Source organism: Pimephales promelas, chromosome 20 (genome assembly GCF_988280905.1).
Source record: "Pimephales promelas chromosome 20, fPimPro1.hap1.1, whole genome shotgun sequence".
Taxonomy (NCBI): Eukaryota; Metazoa; Chordata; class Actinopteri; order Cypriniformes; family Leuciscidae; genus Pimephales; species Pimephales promelas.
Window position 1 is genome coordinate 31,816,617 of NC_142788.1, and position 20,241 is coordinate 31,836,857.

A 20,241-nucleotide genomic window follows, 5' to 3' on the forward strand; every position below is an offset into this window, starting at 1 on the left:
TTCTTATTTTGGACAAAAACTCACTTCATTTTTATTTCCCCAGAAAACAAGTTTTAATGTCTGATATCTTTTCACTCCTCTAATAAAAGCTGCATCTTGATTTCTGAAATGTTTGATATTTGGACTGGAAACAAGACAGAAATAATGAGGAAGAACAGCATTTTATTGCACACACACTGATTCATACATATCATATGCTGTGAGACTCGTGTGTGTGAATCAGTGTGTGTGTGTGTGTGTGTGTGTGTGTGTTAGTCGCTGGTCAACTGCTGCTTTTCTCAGAACTGTCAACAGGTGAGAAAGATGTTCATGTTGTGTGTGTGTTTAGTTGTGTGTGTGTTTAGTGTGTGTGTGTGTTTAGTTGTGTGTGTGTTTAGTTGTGTGTGTGTTTAGTGTGTGTGTGTGTTTAGTTGTGTGTGTGTTTAGTTGTGTGTGTGTGTGTGTTTGGTTGTGTGTGTGTTTAGTTGTGTGTGTGTGTGTGTGTGTGTGTGTGTGTGTTTAGTTGTGTGTGTGTTTAGTTGTGTGTGTGTGTGTTTGGTTGTATGTGTGTTTAGTTGTGTGTGTGTTTAGTTGTGTGTGTGTGTTTAGTTGTGTGTGTGTGTTTAGTTGTGTGTGTGTTTAGTTGTGTGTGTGTGTGTGTGTGTGTGTGTGTGTGTGTTTAGTTGTGTGTGTGTTTAGTTGTGTGTGTGTGTGTTTGGTTGTATGTGTGTTTAGTTGTGTGTGTGTGTGTGTGTGTGTGTGTGTGTGTGTTTAGTTGTGTGTGTGTTTAGTTGTGTGTGTGTGTGTTTGGTTGTATGTGTGTTTAGTTGTGTGTGTGTTTAGTTGTGTGTGTGTGTTTAGTTGTGTATGTGTGTTTGGTTGTGTGTGTGTTTGGTTGTGTGTGTGTTTGGTTGTGTGTGTGTTTAGTTGTGTGTGTTTAGTTGTGTGTGTGTGTGTGTGTGTGTGTGTGTATTATTGTCTGAACAGTAAATGTTCTCCTCATTCTGTCATCTGTTCGTGTGTTCACTTTATTTTTGCGACGAAGTTTTCAAAATCTGATTTGTAACTAGTTTTCTGTGAGTTTGTGTTCGATGGCAGTATTTCTAACTGGCTGTATATAAAAAAACAACAGATTTTCATTATGTAGATTATGTGATTTTTATCTTTTTACTACAATCAAGAAAACATGATTTTTTTAGTTCATTATCTTCTGAAATAAAGTGTTGAGAGACACGGATTCAGACTCTAGAATAGCACTAAATAACTGAAGGAATCAACATGTTTAATAATTAAATTGTGTGTGTGTGTGTGTGTGTGGGGGTGTGTGCGCCTGTGTGTGTGTGTGTGTGTGTGTGTGTGTGTGTAGGTTCACCTAGGTCAAAGTTCACTCACAGACACCTGATCATTTGAAGTAAGAAATGGGCGAGGAAATCCTTTCAGCAGAACAAACAGAAACCTGTAAGTACACAATACACACACAACACAACACACAACACACAGAATACACACACAACACACACACACAACACAACACACATACACACATAGTTCACTTGAACTACCAAACAGCAGCTCTACAGCATAATGTAATGTTATTGTAAATGTCAGCATTTACTAATACATTTTTAAATAGTTATATCCTTTAATGTTTGTTAGTTCATGGACAAGTAACATGAACAAACTATGAATATTTGTATTTTTATTAACTAACATTAACAGATGAATCATTGCTGTAGAAATATAGTGCAAACTGAGTCATTTTAGCTAATGCATAATTTAGCAGACCTTATTATCTTATAACCTTATTAAAGGTTTAGCATAAAAGACACACACACACTTGTAGCTGAGGTATGAACTGTGTGTGTGTGTGTGTGTGTGTTTTACTCAGATCAGAAACCAGCGTCCAAACCATCGGGCTTCTGTGGTAAACTCCAGACCTGCCCCACACCACACGGCTTTACAGCTTCCGTCATTACCAAAGGTGTGTGTGTGTGTGTGTGTGTGCGTGTGTGTGTGTGTGTGTGTGTGTGTGTGTGTGTGTGTGATGTTTGGTAGGTCTACACTACATCATGTATTGTGGACGTGTACAGGCGCAGGTCCTGATCCAGCTGATCCGGCTAAACTTTGGGATAAGCAGAAAGACTAACATTAGCATAGATGGCATTCTTCATGTGTGTGTGTGTGTGTGTGTGTGTGTGTGTGTGTGTGTGTGTGTGTAGCTCTGCTGGGGTTGCTGTTGTTCGGGGTGGTGTGGGCCGTGACGGGTCCTGCATGTCTGCCCGGACAGAACCTCTTCGGCCTCGTGATTCTGTTCCTGTCGGCCGTGTGTGGAGGAAAACTCATCAGTGCCTGCAGATTACCCAGAACACCTCCAATACCAGCTCTACTGGGTACAACACACACACACACACACACACACACACACACACACACACACAGTCTTACAGTTTTTCTCGATTGTTTACACACATTTTCTGAAAGAATCCCTCATATTCTCAGAACTCTACACACAAATCTAAAAACACTCACACAATTGGCAAAACCCCTCAATTCTCCTGCAAAATGAAACTTTATATTCAATACAATGTTATTTCTTCTCAAAATGGTATTTTGTTTTCAAATGACACACACAAACCATCATATGAATAGACATTTATAAGAACCAGTTGAACACTGATGTGCTCAATGTAAAACACTACGATGAATGTAAAACACTTCTTCTCCATTCATCATAATGACTTAGGCCTTTTTTGTTCAGTGTTACACTTACTACAGACATTACATACATAAGTGTGTTGTAAAATATTTGAGAATATTGTTTTTATACCCAGAACATACAAATACACGGTAACAAATATATTTTATTTTTCCCACAAAATCAATGGGAGATAGATCCCACATTTTGTACACCCCAACCAACACAAAGTTGCACATACAGTGGTCTACATACAAAACAACAGAATTTTTTATGCTGTTACAGTAAAAAAAGAAATAAAAAAATATCTATGCTGCATTCTCTCTTTGGTTTTGGTATTTTATGCTAAAGCTCTGATTGCTAATTGTAAAACTGTGTGATGGGTGTTTGCCCATGTGACGAGTCAGTGTGAATATTTGAATGGCAGTGTGTTCCTCGTGAAAACAAGAGATTTTCTGCATGAAAATTTTGCCAAATGCAGAGAATTGTGTGTAGTGTTTTGAAAAACGTGTGTTTTGGAACTGCAATTCGAGTGTAAAGCAGAAATTGTGCTTGTAGTTCAGCAGAATTGGTTCAGGGGGTTGGTCAATGAGTTACATGTTGTGGTCATTGTGTCTCAAGTACCAGAAAATGTGTGTAAACAATCGAGAAAAACTGTAATTGTGGATTCCAGACCTGTGAAGTATCGGTAGTAATTAGTAGAAATCCTGACAAAAAAAATCATAATTATAATCATAAGATTTAATGTCATAATTTTGACTTTTCAATCTCATAACTAATTTGATTAAATTCTTATAAAAGTGTGTGTGTGTTCCAGGTATGCTGCTGGCCGGTGTGGTCCTGCGTAACGTGCCGTACGTCACCGCCGCCGTGAGCGTTGATCAGAGCTGGTCCGCGGCGCTGAGGAATGTTTCTCTCGCGGTGATTCTCACCAGAGCCGGACTGGGACTCAATGCTGCCGTATGTACACACACTGACTGGACACGTGTGTGTGTGTGTGGGTGTGTGTGTGTCAGGCTCTCTAGTGGTTAAAGCATGTGTGTGTGTGTGTGTGTGTGTGTGTGTCAGGCTCTCTAGTGGTTAAAGCATATGTGTGTGTGTGTGTGTATTCCAGGCCCTTAAGCGCTTGAAGGCGGTGTGTGTGAGGCTCGCTGTCGGCCCGTGTGTGTTGGAGGCGTGTACGGTGGCTGTAGTGTCATTTTCTGCTGGACCTGCCCTGGATATGGAGCTTTATGCTCGGGTAACACACACTCATTATGATGTTTGTTTCATTTACACACACTAGATCTGGGCCGACACTCTGTTGCTGTCTGGGATTGATATTGTCACGTTGGGCTCTATCTTGCACCCGGCGCAAATTACTTTGTACACAAACACATGCGTCATTCCTATTTTGCAGCCGCGCAAAGCGGGCTTTCCCTCCACAGACACACGTCGGTAAACTAGGGAATGAACTCGCGCTCCCTGGGCGGATCGGCGCAAACATTCCCTGGTGCTATTTTACACTTCCAGAACACAACTGCGCCACTGACCAGAAAACACCTGGTCTAAAGTCAGTGGCGGGTTGTTCATAATGCTATTTTAAGCGCGCATGATTGGCCATAATGTAGCGGGTGCACAACACGCATACACTGATTCTCTCATCAACACAGATGCAGCAGATTTTATTTTTGCAAATCATACATTGTAACAAGGAAAACTATTAACACATGAGGGAAATCATTGTGGTGTCCATGAAGATGTAAAAAATAAATACTATTACATTTATTTACTTTAAATACTATTGTATTGCAATCTAACTAAACATTTAATGCATTTTTGTAAATCTATAACATTCACACTCGAACTGAATGGGTCTGGTGTGTGTAGTTCTGAACGGGTCTGGTGTGTGTAGTTCTGATCGGGTCTGGTGTGTGTAGTTCTGATCGGGTCTGGTGTGTGTAGTTCTGAACGGGTCTGGTGTGTGTAGTTCTGAACGGGTCTGGTGTGTGTAGTTCTGAACGGGTCTGGTGTGTGTAGTTCTGATCGGGTCTGGTGTGTGTAGTTCTGAACGGGTCTGGTGTGTGTAGTTCTGATCGGGTCTGGTGTGTGTAGTTCTGAACGGGTCTGGTGTGTGTAGTTCTGAACGGGTCTGGTGTGTGTAGTTCTGATCGGGTCTGGTGTGTGTAGTTCTGAACGGGTCTGGTGTGTGTAGTTCTGAACGGGTCTGGTGTGTGTAGTTCTGAACGGGTCTGTGTGTAGTTCTGATCGGGTCTGGTGTGTGTAGTTCTGATCGGGTCTGGTGTGTGTAGTTCTGATCGGGTCTGGTGTGTGTAGTTCTGATCGGGTCTGGTGTGTGTAGTTGTGTTCTGGCCGCCGTCTCGCCGGCTGTGGTGGTTCCCTCCATGTTGATCCTGCAGGCGGAAGGGTTTGGCGTTGAGAAAGGAGTTCCCACACTCCTGATGGCTGCTGGGAGCTTTGATGACATTCTGGCCATCACTGGGTTCACCACCTGCCTGGGCGTCGCCTTCGGAACCGGTATCACACACACACACACACACACACACACACACACACACACTAACCCGACCCCTAAACCCACCCATCACATAAAACTTTCTACATTTTTATATTTTCAAAAAATATAATTGAGTATGTTGATTAACCCGTTTCCCTCGTGGGGATCTGCTGGCTGCTCCTCGATGATCTCAGCTTTTACTAACCTTGTCCGACATTTTGTAATATAAACCTGTACACACACACACACACCCACACACACATTCAGAATCCTGAAAACACCCAAAAAGTGTTTGTTCTGTAAAGGATCCACATGGATGAACGTGGGTAAAGGGGTTCTGGAGGTGCTGGCAGGAGTTCTGGCAGGAGGAGTGATGGGAGTTCTGCTTCATTTCTTCCCCAGCCAAGACCAGGTGACACACACACACACACACACACACACACATACACACACAGTCTCACTCACTCACTGTGTGTGTGTGTAGTCGGATGTGGTGTTGCGGCGCTCGTGTCTGCTGTTGGGTCTGTCTGTGTTCAGTGTGTTTGCCAGTCTGGCGGCGGGTCTGGGTGGCGCTGGTGGGCTCTGCACACTCGTTCTGGCCTTCATCGCTGGACTCAGCTGGGCAGAACACAAGGTGAACTCTCGTCTGAGACACTCATCGTCACTTCATTACATCACTGACCTTAACCAATGGCTGTATCTCGGCCCCCGGGGCTCGTCTCTTTCGAAAGGTCTCGGTCTGTTCTCCACTCGATAAACATTTGGCATTGAAACGTTGATTTTTCGCCGATATATTTGCGATTTTCTCCCGAGCTCGTGACGCCATTTCAGAGGATACAATACCCTGAGCTTAACCAGAGACAATTAACCAATGACTTTGAGGGAAGATCAGTCGTCAGTTACGATAAAAATAATAACATTAACTCAAATAACTACACCTGCATTCTCAGTTTCATCACTATACGGCGTACTTAACCCCTTAACGTCTGAATTTATATAGCTGTATATAAAAAAATGTTTTATGTGTGTTTTTGCCTTTAAGTAGATGGTAAATAATGTTGAGATTATCAATTTCACTTTTGCACAACAAATAAATAGAAATTTTGGTATGTTGCAAATCTGCAACAGCGGGCATAATGGTCAATTTGGTATGTTGCAAATGTTCCTGACCGGAGAAATCCTCGTGCGTAAACAGGAAATAAGTCCGTCACTTTGAAACAAGTGCTTGTCGAAGGTCCATAGGTCTGTAGTGAATATGCACAAACCGGCATTGGGGGATGTTACCATGCAGACGTTATCTCGGCTGGTTGACTGAGTCAAATGGTTTGTTGCATATTTGCGACAGTGGGCGTTAAGGGGTTAAAGTAAATGTTTATTACATAAAGCAAACTGCAAAAATCAAGTGATTAACGTGTTGTCTGTGAACCGTTCTGTACATCATATCTTTAAAAACGTTAAAAAAAATTGTGTGTGTGTGTGTGTGTGTGTGTGTGTGTGTGTGTGTGTGTGTGTGTGTGTGTGCAGGCTCCAGTGGCGGCAGTGGTGGGCCGGTTCTGGGACGTGTTCCAGCCGCTGTTGTTCGGTCTGATTGGAGCAGAAATCAGCATTTCATCTCTCAGCGCTTACACTGTCGGTCAGAGTCACACACACACACACACACACACACACACACGTCAGACGGCTGTTTTATGCAGAGATGATATGATGAGTGGCTTCAGCTCGTGGATGTATAACTCTATGGGTCTCAGTGATGCGCAGATGTTGCTTCAGATGTTTGTGAGCTGAGAGCCCAGGCAGGGTTAGCAGTTCACACACACACACACACACACACACACACACACACACACACACACACACACACACATGCGATGTTGAACACTGAGTTTCTTCCGTCGGATGGCCAATATGTTCTTCAGCGTGTACAAGCTCAAGGAGAGCTAATGTTTTTAACACACTTTATATCTTTATATCAGAAGCAGAGCAGACTGACCTGATCTCGGGACTTCCACTGCAGACCAGTTCAGCCATAGAGCTCTCTCTCTGTGTGTGTGTGTGTGTGTGTGTGTGTGCTGAGGAATTATCTGTATGATTTCATGTGTGATTCGACGAATACAGTCAGCTTTATTGACATGGAAGAGCGCTTTACCTGATAAGTGTTAGATTTCTGTTCTCTCCGTGTGTGTGTGTGTGTGTGTGTGTGTGTCAGTGTTGGAGTAACGCATTACAAAAGTAATACATTACAGTAACATATTACTTTTTGCTGTAACGCAGTAGTGTAAGGCATTACTAATCAATTTTCAGTAATATTTTACTCGTTACATGTTCAGTGAGGCGTGTATTACACTTGTATTACAGTGTATTGTCTGCTTTTACTTCTTAAAGGCAACAGACTATGTGAAAGTTTTAAAGCAGTCTTTTACTGCCGGTTCAGAGCGGTCGCGTCTGTAACATTGTTTTTTCCTCATAAATGCGAACACGAAAACTAAAATAAAATGAATATTTTAAGTTCTATGGAGACTGGAGAGCCAACCCTTTCTCATCCGATTTGCGCAGTGTAATTAACAGAATTACAAAAAATATATTTTGGCTCCTATTTTTTTGTCACGCATGAATGTGTGTCTTTTCCCTAATATTAAAAATAAAACATAGACTGATATTTGTCTAATGTCTGGAGTCCTTTAAGGAAGTAGCCTATATACGTTTCATTACATGTATTTTCGGAGAATTTTTATTTCAAGTTTTGACTGCAAATGTCATGTCCATAAAGCTGGACTCCCCCAATTTTAAATAATTTATCCTCAACTAGTTTTGTGGTGTAGGTCTACGTATTTTATAATGTTAACTTCAAATAATACTAATAGCCTAATTTAAAGATAAGGCAGCATTGGATATGGACGGTAAGGAGAATAACGCTGGAGTTGGAAGACGTGTGTCGCGATTCTGTAGGTTCGTGGATCTGAGTCGTGTGGCGAATCGCGATTTCGGTTTCATATATTGCATATCGTTACAGCCCCAAAGTTAAGTTCTACTTAGTTATTTTGGTGAAAGTAACTCAAAAGTAATACATGAGTAATGTAACGCATTACAATTCTGGGACAGTAATATTGTAACGTAATGAATTACTTTTAAATAACAGTAACAAGTAATACCCAATGTATTACAGTTTGGAAGTAACTTGCACAACACTGGTGTGTGTGTGTGTGTGTAGGTTTGGGTGTCGCCACTCTGTGTGTGGGTCTGCTGGTCCGTGTGTTGGTGACGTCGTGTGTGGTTCTGTTTGCTGGCTTTAATATGAAGGAGAAGATCTTCATTTCTCTGGCCTGGATGCCCAAAGCTACAGTTCAAGTGAGCCTTGATCAAAACTGCAGAGAAATCTTCTTTTCTTCGCTCTACAGAACTTATCACCATGTGTGTGTGTGTGTGTGTGTGTGTGTTCAGGCAGCTCTGGGCTCCACGGCGCTGGACATGGCCCGCAGTGCCGGAGACGAGCAGCTCCAGAAGTACGGCATGGATGTTCTGACGGTGGCGGTTCTGGCGATCCTCGTCACGGCGCCGGTCGGAGCGCTGGCCATCGGCCTCACCGGACCCAAACTACTGCAGCGGGACACACACACACGGGGTGAGCTACACACACACACACACACACACACACACACACACACACAGGGTGAGCTACACACACACACACACACACGGGGTGAGCTACACACACACACACACACACACACAGGGTGAGCTACACACACACACACAGGGTGAGCTACACGTACACACACACTGCAGAACACACAACCATTTCTTAAATCAAGATGCATTTACTAAAGTAGTGAAATGACATCAGATGTTACGTCCTGTTTCCCGGGGAAGTGAGTTCAATGCTTAAAACGAGTAAAATGATCTGCTGATAGAGTCAGAAAAATAATCTTAATTTAAACAGAAACCATTTTTACTCAAATAAAACTAAATAAACACTGACTACTTTAGTAAATGCATCTTGATTTAAGAAATGTTTGATATTTGGACTGGAAACTGGAGTTATGTAGAGTTAAAGGGATAGTTCACTTTTTTTTTGTATGTTTTATATTTTTGATATGTTTTAGCTGACCTCAAGCGCAGTTTGACCTCTCACTGTGCAGATCTAAACATATTTAGATATATTGGAAATTGGAATGGAAGACGATTTCGATAAATCTAAATATGTTTAGTGAAAGGTAAAACTTCCGAAATCTCTGTGCAAACAATAAGTGACGTCGACGCGCGAGAGATCACTTCCGGCGCACTTCCGGTGCCTTTCGATCAGTCGGACGTGACTGTGTTACACGACGTAAAAACGACATAAATACTGTTGGTTTTCTCACACAAACCGCTCGTTTCGTGTCTTAGGCCATCAATGTGTACTTACATTTACGAGTCATTAAATCATGTTTAATTTGGACTTCTCTCTGCATGCTCTTTGAGGTGGTGACCATAGACCTCCATTATATGACTGACAGACAAGAACGGTTTGACCTAAAAATATCAAAATTAAAACTACTGTGGAAACAAAGACACCTACATCTTGGATGCCCTAAACTACAACATATCAAAAATGAATTTCAGGGTGAACTATCCCTTTAAGTTACGTTGTGATTTTTTATTTAAAGGTTTAAAATAAATCTTCTTCCATGTTCTCTCTCTGTTACCCATAAATGATAACATTAACTTGGATTTTGTGTTTTTTCTTTTCTTTATTCCACTTGTGTAGAACTCACAATGTACACATAAGTGTGTGTGTGCGCGCGGTCAAACTGTAAATACAAACAATTCACATTTAGTATCCAGTAATGTTTTCACTTCTCCAAATCAGTTTCTATAACATAACATCAGCTTAGATGATAAACATTAAAGTATATATACATTTATAAATCAAAGATATTCCCTACAATGCAAATATCACACGTGGTAGACTATGTAGCGTATTAAACATTATCACATAGGAATAATAAACTATCAATACAGATTTCTAAACAGTCGCTGTATTATAAACACCTATTAAACTTTGTAAATGCTACAGATATTGCATATATATTTAAAATAGGCAATTTAAACTAAAATGTCTATCCAAACATAATAAACAAACTAGCATTAGGCGTTTAGGCGCTAATCACAAATAGCGATCTACATAGTGCTTTTATCAATATACTTAGATCAACAACATGTGACTTACCACGCTGGGAATATATAGTTTAGATTAAGGTCTTAGTTGTAATTGTTGTAGAACATTAGAAAGTCTGCAAATGAGCATCAACATTGCTTTCTCACTCAGTTCGGTTCAGTTCCGTTTTTTTTACGCGATCACATGGGCCCACAGAATCAACGTCCTTAAAGGGGCAGCACCCTACATCCCGGCCCCAATGACCCAAACAGGTCATTCAAAACAAAGTAAGGGGGTGATGTGACAATTAAACTAAATCAACTAAGAAGACTGGCTTCTAGGAGGCAGATCTTGTCTGCAGGACGGATGAAGACACCTGCCTGTGTTTTCACTTCCACAGTACGCACAAGTCCGTCTGCACCTGGATAGACTTGAGTAAGCAGACCTAAAGGCCAGTGATTGCGTGGTGTGTTCTCATGCAGAATAAGCACAAGATCTCCTACTTGCAGATTTTTCTTTGGTTGCAGCCATTTTTGGCGTTGTTGCAGTGCAGGCAAGTATTCCTTGAGCCATCTGCACCAGAAGACATCTGCCAGATATTGCACCTGGCGCCATCTGCGTCGGTAAAGGTCTTGTTTTACGAAGGCTCCCGGAGGTAGAGTTGGACCTGAACGAAGCAACAACAGATGATTTGGGGTGAGTGGTAGAGGATCTGACGGGTCGTCTGATAGTTTAGTGATGGGTCTACCATTGACAATTGACTCAACGCAGCAAAACAGTGTTGCCAAACCTTCATCATCTGGTGCCTGCTGTGAGAGAACAGTGTTAAGAATGGAACGAACAGTGCGAATTTGCCTCTCCCAAACACCACCCATGTGGGAGGCGGCAGGTGGATTGAAGATCCACTTTACATTGTGTTGTAGCAGGTAATCTGAAATCCTTTGTTGATTCCACTCACTGATGGCTTTCCGCAACTCTCGCAATCCACCGACAAAATTAGTCCCGTTATCTGATCGTATTTCCATGGGTGGGCCTCTCCTGGAGATAAATCGCTGTAAGGCGTTGATAAACGAGTCAGTATCGAGTAAGTGTGCAACTTCCAAGTGGATAGCTCTTGTAGTGAGACATGTAAACAAGCATCCGTACCTCTTGAGCTCACTGCGTGCCTTCTTAACAATGAATGGCCCGAAGTAGTCTGTGCCCACACGAGTGAATGGAGGCTCACCTGGTGTCACTCTAGAATCAGGTAAGTCCGCCATTTGCTGGGTTTGTGGCTTAGCTCTTAACTTGCGACACTGAAGACATGACTTGAGAGTTCGGTTAATGACAGGACGTCCCTTTAGAATCCAGAAACGTTGACGAGTTTCTGCAAGTACTCGCTCTGGACCTGCATGACCCAGGCGAAGATGATAGTGATTAATAATCAGATTGGTGACGTGATGATTGTTAGGTAGGATCACTTGATGTTTTGCCTCAAATGGAATTGGGGCATTTGTTAGTCTGCCTCCCACACGAAGGAGTTGGTTGTTTTCATCCTCAAAGGGTTTAAGCTTGAGAAGAGCACTGGGTTTTGCTCGAAAAGATCCGAAGGATGCAGTTTGTATGTAATTGAGAATGGCTGATTCTGCTTGTTGGAGCTCACTTACAGTAAGAGGGTCGGATAGATGCACACTTGATTTCTTGCGTAACAAAGCCTTGAGACGCAACAGGATAGCAGTAGCCCTTTTCAATCGATGCCAACTGGAGTATCGTTCCAGTAGTCTGTCCACTGCATTTTTCGTCACTTGGTTTGGTTTTATGCTAGCTGCATAGACCTGTTTGGCTCTTTTAATTTCTGCTTCCTCTGGTAAATCATTTATGATAGGTTGAGCAGGCCAATGTTCCTCCTCAAGTTGAAGAAAGTGCGGACCAGATACCCATCGTTCACTCGACAAAATCTCTCCCATAGTCATTCCTCGAGAGACATCATCCGCAGGGTTAGAAGCAGAGTCAATGTGTCTCCACTGGCATGGTTCAGAACGCTCATGTATTTTTGAAATACGGTTCGCTACGAAAGTCTGGAAACGACAATGCTTGTTGTTGATGTACTGAAGTACAATGGTACTATCTGTCCAAAAGAAAGTCTTTTCGATTGGAATCTCCAAGTGGCACTTGATATGCTGGTCCAGCTCCGTAGCAACTACAGCTGCAAGTAGCTCCAGACGCGGTATGCTAACTGGCTTGATTGGCGCCAGTCTGGCCTTTGACATCACCAGCCTGCAGGTGTCGCCAATCCTGATGTATGAAACAGCGCCGTAAGCCAGTTCCGAAGCGTCGGAAAAGTGATGGAGCTGGGTTGCTAGCAAACAACTAGCAGATGTTGGTCTAAGACATCTTGGAATTTTCAGCGCAGACAACAGAGGCAAGTCATCTAGCCATCTATGCCACTGTGCTGCTAAGTCCACCGGTAACCCCTCATCCCAGTCGACTTTCATGCGGCACAACTCTTGAAAGATTGCCTTTGCTTTGAGCACGAATGGACTTGCAAATCCTAAAGGATCATAGATGGAACTGGTGGTGCTCAATACTCCTCTCTTTGTTGCAGGTTTGTCCACTGCCTTGACATCAAATGTGAAGCAATCTCTTTCAACATCCCAAAGGACACCCAGTGTTCGTTCAAATGGCAAATCCTCCTGGTCAAGGTTGACCTCATGTAATGACTTTGCCCAATCATCAGCTGGTATCGATTTCATCACTTCCTTAGAATTGCTTAACCATTTGGTTAATCTAAAGCCTCCACAGGTAAGTAGTTCACGGAGTTCAGAAGCAAGTTTAATGGCGGCCTCCACTGTTTGTACCGACTTAAGACAATCGTCGACATAGAAATTTCGTTTCAATGTTTCCACGGTGTCATTAGAGAAGCTTCCACGGTTGTCTTCAGCCACTCGTTGCAAGGCAAAATTGGCAGCGCTAGGACTCCAGACGCCTCCAAAAAGGTGAACCATCATACGGTAATGCTTGGGTGGTTTATCCGGGTCATTATCCTCCCACCACAGGAAGCGAAGCACATCTCTTTCATCAGATGGCACTCGGACTTGATAAAACATGCTCTCGATGTCTGCATTCAGAGCAACAGGTTCTTGCCTAAACTTGAGAAGGACTCCTAGCAGCTTATTGGTAAGGTCTGGGCCTTGGTAAATATGATCATTCAACGAAGTACCTTGGTACCGTGCTGCACAATCGTAGACAATACGAACCTTTTCCGGCTTGCGCGGATGTAGCACCGGATGATGTGGCAGGTACCACACACAACCATCGTCTCTGTTAATGTCAATGACTTCTTCTGCATATCCTTTCAGCAAAGAGTCTCTGATACCTTCTGTATACTTGTGATGCAAAATCGGGTCCTTCTTTAACCTCTTTCCAAGAAGGTCTAATCGATGTTTGGCTATTCCGTAGTTATTGGGCAGTCGTGGTGGATGTTCTTTGAAAGGGATTGGTAGTGTGTAATGACCTTCCTCTTTGACAGCTTGCTTGTTCCATAGATCAACAACTTGCTCATCGACTACTGACAGCGAGTCATTGTTCACGTGCACTGGATCATCAAGTTTCCAAAATCTTTCAACAGCTTGTTGTAGAGAGTGGTCAGTTTGAATGAAATTGGCAGAAACAGATGTTGAACCATCAGCTACTGGCCCATGAAGTGTCCACCCCAGGCCAGTTAGTATCGCATAGGGTTCGCCTGACTCACCGCAGCGTGTTTCACGAGGGGCGAGTATGTCTGGTTGGTCTAGACCTATCAGCAGGTGAACCTCATCAGCTAGATCAATGTCAGGTAAACTGATTTCATCAGCAATTTCCTTCAAGTGTGGCCACTGGAACACCTCAAGCTGTGTGACCAAGTTGTCTAGACTTATGTTCAGATGATCCCGACAGAGCACTCCTTTCATCAGGTAAGAGTTTTTTTGTTGAGCATCTTCAACTCGTAGGTCCACCGCTAAGGTGACTACGTTGAGATTTTTGGTCTCCATGGTGTTCAGTTTAATGTTCATTTTGCGTGACTCCAGTTTAAGTGCGTGAACTAACTTCTTAGAAGCAAAGGTCCCATTAGAGCCACTGTCAAGCAAAGCAAAGACATTCATAGAGAATCTGTTGTGTCTGTCTGAAACCACTACAGGCACGATGGGAAGTGCAATCTTCTTTCGACTGGCTTCAATGCACTTTCTGGTGGCATGTGCTTGAATGGCTTGAGGCGGGTCAGCAGTAGGCTCACCTCCAGTAGCTTGATTAGTAGATTGGATGTTGTCAACGTTGTTAGAAGCTACAATGGCGGAGTGCAGCCAACTGTTGTGTTTTTTCCCACATCCAGGCACCTTGCATACCCAAGTGCGAGTACAGACCGTGCTGCGATGACCTTTCATGAAACAGTTCAGACAGAGTTGCTTTTGTTGAACAAAGGCCAACCGCTCTTGAACAGACAGAGCTCTGAAGGCTTGACACTGGTTCAGAAAGTGTCCGTCAGTGCACTTTGGACACTTAAATCTTGGTGTTGGTTTTGGTGTGGATGAGGTGGTGGATTCATTAGTAACTGACACAGTTGCAAATGTCTGCTTTTTCTTATTGAAAGTTGAATTAGTACTTGGTTTAGAATTTGCTGGAGAATTTCGACTGGCAGAGCTAAGGAGATTCCCAAAGATAGGATCTGCTCTCTTTGCAGCTTCTGATTGAACAAGACTGACTATGTCATCTAACTTTGGCAAATGACCAGACTTGATGATCTCATAGTTTATTGTGAGCCACCTTTTCTTTATGTCTTCGGGTAGCTTTTCCACAATTTGTAGCAAAGTGCGTCCACCATTTAGCTCTTCCTCACACTTCATTGCCTTTAAAGTGTCTCGGCAGCTGCACAGAATGTCCGCGAAGCTTTGCAACTGCTTGTTGTCTTTGATATCTTTGTGATTAAGCACCTTGTCAACCCATGCTTGCGATATTGCATATGGATTGCCAAAACGTCTCTTTAGAATAGCCATGGCTTCAGCATAGCCAAAGCTAGAGTTGGGGTTGTACAAGCAATGTGAGATAGCATCTCTAGCTTGGCCGACAGTGTACTGATGCAGGCGAGTGAGTTTCTCTTGATCTGGCACTGTCTCTTTATCAATCACAGAGGAGAACAATCTCATGAACTGCCAGTACTTTAAGGGTTCTCCATCGAACTTGATGATGTCAACTGGTGGTAGATGCATGGAATCGATGTGTGACTGATATTGTTGCCTAGACAGGTCTAGTAGTTGGCATAAAGAACTCTCATTCACTGCTGAAAGTGAGGAACGAAAGTTGATGGATGCGTTACCTGAGACAGGAGTAGAAAAGTCTTTATTTATTGTTGTTAACTCAGCCTTTCGACGATTTTCCTCCATCTCAGCATCTTTGAGTTTCAGTAAACCTTTCAGACCATCCACTTCCAATTTTGCATGTTGAAGTTGTAATTTAAACTCTGCACGCAGGCGTTCTTCCTGTCGAGCAATAAGCCTGGAAAACTCTTCCTTTTCTTTCTGTCTTAGATTTTGTAGCCCTTGAAGCTGGGTAGACAGCTGGTCTACAGAAGACATTGGAGATTTAACGGCTTCATCAAACTTGACTCTTCCACTTGACTCTTCGCCTGACTCTTCCTCGCCTGACTCTTCCTCTTGGAAATGAAGTGCATCTGAAGATTCTATGTTTGGATCCTCCATTGATGGCTTAAAGTCATCAAACCAGCTCAAGACTGTGTGCTGCAAGTCTTGAACATCACGCAGGACCGATGTTAAATAGCCCTTAGAAGCATCGACGTCATCATCATCTTCTAATGTTTTATGGTACATGTCATGAATCTCATTAAACCGCATAACCGCCTCCTCCAAAGCAGGAAGTTTCATCTCCACTTCCTTGGGCTGGTTACAGTTCATTGAAGTTGTAATCTGTGTCATCAAGCGTGTCACTGCAGCCTTTGCACTTCCACGTTGACGCTTCAGACATTTTTGTTGTTGATCAGGAGTAACACTTGTTTCTGAATCTTGGTCCATGTTGTCATTAATCTTCTTAACTCCTCGTGTTTGACTTTAATGTTACCCATAAATGATAACATTAACTTGGATTTTGTGTTTTTTCTTTTCTTTATTCCACTTGTGTAGAACTCACAATGTACACATAAGTGTGTGTGTGCGCGCGGTCAAACTGTAAATACAAACAATTCACATTTAGTATCCAGTAATGTTTTCACTTCTCCAAATCAGTTTCTATAACATAACATCAGCTTAGATGATAAACATTAAAGTATATATACATTTATAAATCAAAGATATTCCCTACAATGCAAATATCACACGTGGTAGACTATGTAGCGTATTAAACATTATCACATAGGAATAATAAACTATCAATACAGATTTCTAAACAGTCGCTGTATTATAAACACCTATTAAACTTTGTAAATGCTACAGATATTGCATATATATTTAAAATAGGCAATTTAAACTAAAATGTCTATCCAAACATAATAAACAAACTAGCATTAGGCGTTTAGGCGCTAATCACAAATAGCGATCTACATAGTGCTTTTATCAATATACTTAGATCAACAACATGTGACTTACCACGCTGGGAATATATAGTTTAGATTAAGGTCTTAGTTGTAATTGTTGTAGAACATTAGAAAGTCTGCAAATGAGCATCAACATTGCTTTCTCACTCAGTTCGGTTCAGTTCCGTTTTTTTTACGCGATCACATGGGCCCACAGAATCAACGTCCTTAAAGGGGCAGCACCCTACACTCTCTCTAATGACTGCGCTGTCGTTTGTCTCGTTAGATCAGTGTGAGCATGAGAGCAATCACGCCGACCGTCTGGAGACTAAACTCTGAATCATCTCAAGATCCTGCACACACACACACACACACACACACACCTAACCCAGCTTTATTAATACTGAACTGAATGTGGAAGCAGTTTTCAGTCTAATAAACACAAGCACTGAGAGACCGAGAAAGTGTGTTGAAGTGTTTTCAAGTGTCTGTGTGTGTGTGTGTGTTTGTTTTTGTTTGTGTGTGTTTGTTTTTGTGTGTGTTTGTGTGTGTTTATCTGCATCTACTGAATGGCCAGGGGTTAGAGGTGAATCTGATTGTGTCATAATATTCACAACCACTAGAGGTCAGAATAACACAACACACACACACACACACACACACACACTCATCATCATGAACTGTGTCTGATGTGGTTGCTCAGAACAGTGTAAAAATATTATTTTAATATTATTTTAATATTATTGTTGTAGAATTTTACATATAACATTTAAATGTTCAAAATCTTGCAAGTTAATTGTATGTATGTGAGCTGAGAAGACACACACACACACTCACTCACTCACACTCTCTCTCTCTCTCACACACACACACATTAGATTGCTGGAGTCTGATGTAATGTGAACTGTTCTTTATGAAGTGTGTCTGTGTTGAGTGAATTTCAGCAGGACAGACAGACAGAGGTCAGAAGTTGAGAAGATCATCATTCACATGATCCGACACACACACACACACACACACACACACACACACACACGCAGACAATAAACACATTGAGTGTGTGTGTCGTTTGTCAGTGGTATTGAGTGGGTGAGTGACACTAATGACCTGTGATGAGCACATCTCTCTCTCTCTCTCTCTCACACACACACACACACACACACACACACACACACACGTCCATCGGGTGAAGTAGCCGCAGATGTCATGATGTGACTGAGAGATGCAGATCACCAGTCTAATGACAACCATCACCAAAAATGTGACGTCAGAGAACCGTAAACATGCGAATATTTTGATAAATTGATGAAATATGAACTGAGTTGATCTTTGAGCACAGAAGTGTCACATGACCAGTGATGTCATGAGCGAGGCATTCGGCCCCCTGTCAGACGCATCATCAGCAGCTCCACTGGAGCCAGACAGGAAGTGGAGCTGCCACTGCTTCCTGTTGTGATGTCATCAGGGGTGAGGCCCTCACAGGCGTCTCCGTGGCGACCCCTAGGGGCCCCTATTGTGTCTTTGTTCAGGGTTAGTGTGTGTCAGATATACGAGACTCTCGAGTGTGTGTGTGTGTGACGAACAGATGGAAATTTTCCACAGAAACACACACATGTAAAGAAACGAGACAGTTTTTATAATTGAACTTTGCAACATGAATTAAATCAAATTGAACTCAATTGAGTTTGTTGCATAATTGATGAACTTTGCAACATTGACACTGTTATCGAACTCAGATGAATCGACTTTGTTTCATAACTGCTAAAGTTTGTAATATTTACTGTTATTGAACTGAATTGAACTTATCTCATGCTTGAAATTTGCAACATTGATATTGTTATTATTATACTGAATTGAAATATCTAGTCCGAGATATTTGTGTTTTTCGCTTCCGGAGGGGCTTTGGGTGCCTGTATATCGGGCCCTCGGGGGCCCACGAGGCTGAGGGTCTCTTTCGAAAGGTCTCGGTCCGTTCTCCACGCAATAAAAATTTGGCATCAAAAACTTAGATTTTTTTGCCGAGATATTTGCGATTTTCTCCCGAGCTCGTGGCGCCATTTCAGAGCGCGGCCGACGGTTTTCGGCTAATATGTCCGCGAATACTCCACTGAAAATGACGAAACGCAGTTGGTTTTGTTCAGTTTGGCAAGACGGTTCGAAGGAGCCCCATCTTCGCCGGATACGTATACATGTATATTAAAATCACCAACAATTAGGAGGACTCATCATCATCATCCTCTTCGTTATCCTCCTCATCATCATCAGCAGTGTGTGGACAGCAGATCACACACGTCCAGGTTAGATTGATTCATTACACATAGAGAACATGTGACATTCAGGCTGTCCATACGGTTAAAATAATTTTAATAATGAATCACAATTAATTGTAGCACTTTTAAACGAAGTTCATGTGTCTGTGTTCATTTGTCTGATCTGAGAGCTCACAGTAACACAATCTGTGATTGTCAAATCAAGTCATATAGTTTCACACACACACACACACACACACACACAGACTCATACAGTGTGTGTGTGTGTGTAACACTTCACAAAATACATTACACACCAGTGAAACTCACTTTACACACAGCGTCTCTCTCTCTTTCTTTGATGAGTTTCTCTCTCTCTCTGTGTGTGTGTGTGTGTGTGTGTGTGTGGTTCTCGTGTTACCGTCAGCTCCGCTACTGTCTCTCATCTCACCTGAGAGCGCGAGCTCTAATGGAGCTTTAACGCGCGTGAACAATAGCGCGCGGAGGGTGTAAAAGCTCGCGGGAGCGCGTGAGGAGATTCACACCCCGATCACAGCGTGAGAAACACAGTCATAAACACAGAGACTCTTTATAGTCAAACAACCTGATAACCTGTCATATGAACGCCACACCAAAAAAGCTTTTGTAAATAAAATTACATCAAAATATGATATAAAAGTCGTAATTATTACATAAAAGTCGAAGTTTATGTCATACAAGTCGACATTATGACAGTAAGAAATTTTCACAGTAAATTGCGTATTTTTAACTCATTAAAAACACTTTAACTTACGTATTTTTGCGTAATTATTTCAATTTCATGTCATAATTTCAAATGTGTATGTCATTATGGCATACAAATTTGAAATTATGACCTGACTGAAACTGATCATTTTATCAGTTTTAGTCAGTCTCACATGTGTCTGAAACTGATAAAATTACCCGCAAAATGAATGAATAAAGATAAATAGGCCTACATAATTCCACGTTAAATGAGCATACATTAATTTAAAAATAAATAAATAAATAATAAATAAACGTATACAGCAATGAATTCAGAATTACATTCCTTTGATAATTTTGCTGTTATAACATTTATTTATTATTAAAACATAAGCCGGTTTGTGCCTTCATCTATACCAACAAAAA

General features: G+C 42.0%; 1 protein-coding gene across 1 annotated transcript; it reads left to right on the top strand.

Moving 5' to 3' along the window:
- The first annotated feature begins 278 nt into the window (after positions 1–278).
- On the top strand, positions 279–17,317 carry LOC120463310 (sodium/hydrogen exchanger 9B2). Its single transcript, XM_089124266.1, is given in 14 exon segments — positions 279–294; positions 1,346–1,437; positions 1,868–1,960; positions 2,199–2,369; positions 3,492–3,634; positions 3,789–3,874; positions 3,876–3,914; positions 5,016–5,191; positions 5,477–5,583; positions 5,656–5,805; positions 6,696–6,804; positions 8,380–8,516; positions 8,610–8,790; positions 17,130–17,317. Coding segments are annotated over 13 exon segments (1,485 nt in total). The 5' UTR covers positions 279–294; positions 1,346–1,397; the 3' UTR covers positions 17,183–17,317.
- The last annotated feature ends 2,924 nt before the right edge of the window (positions 17,318–20,241 follow it).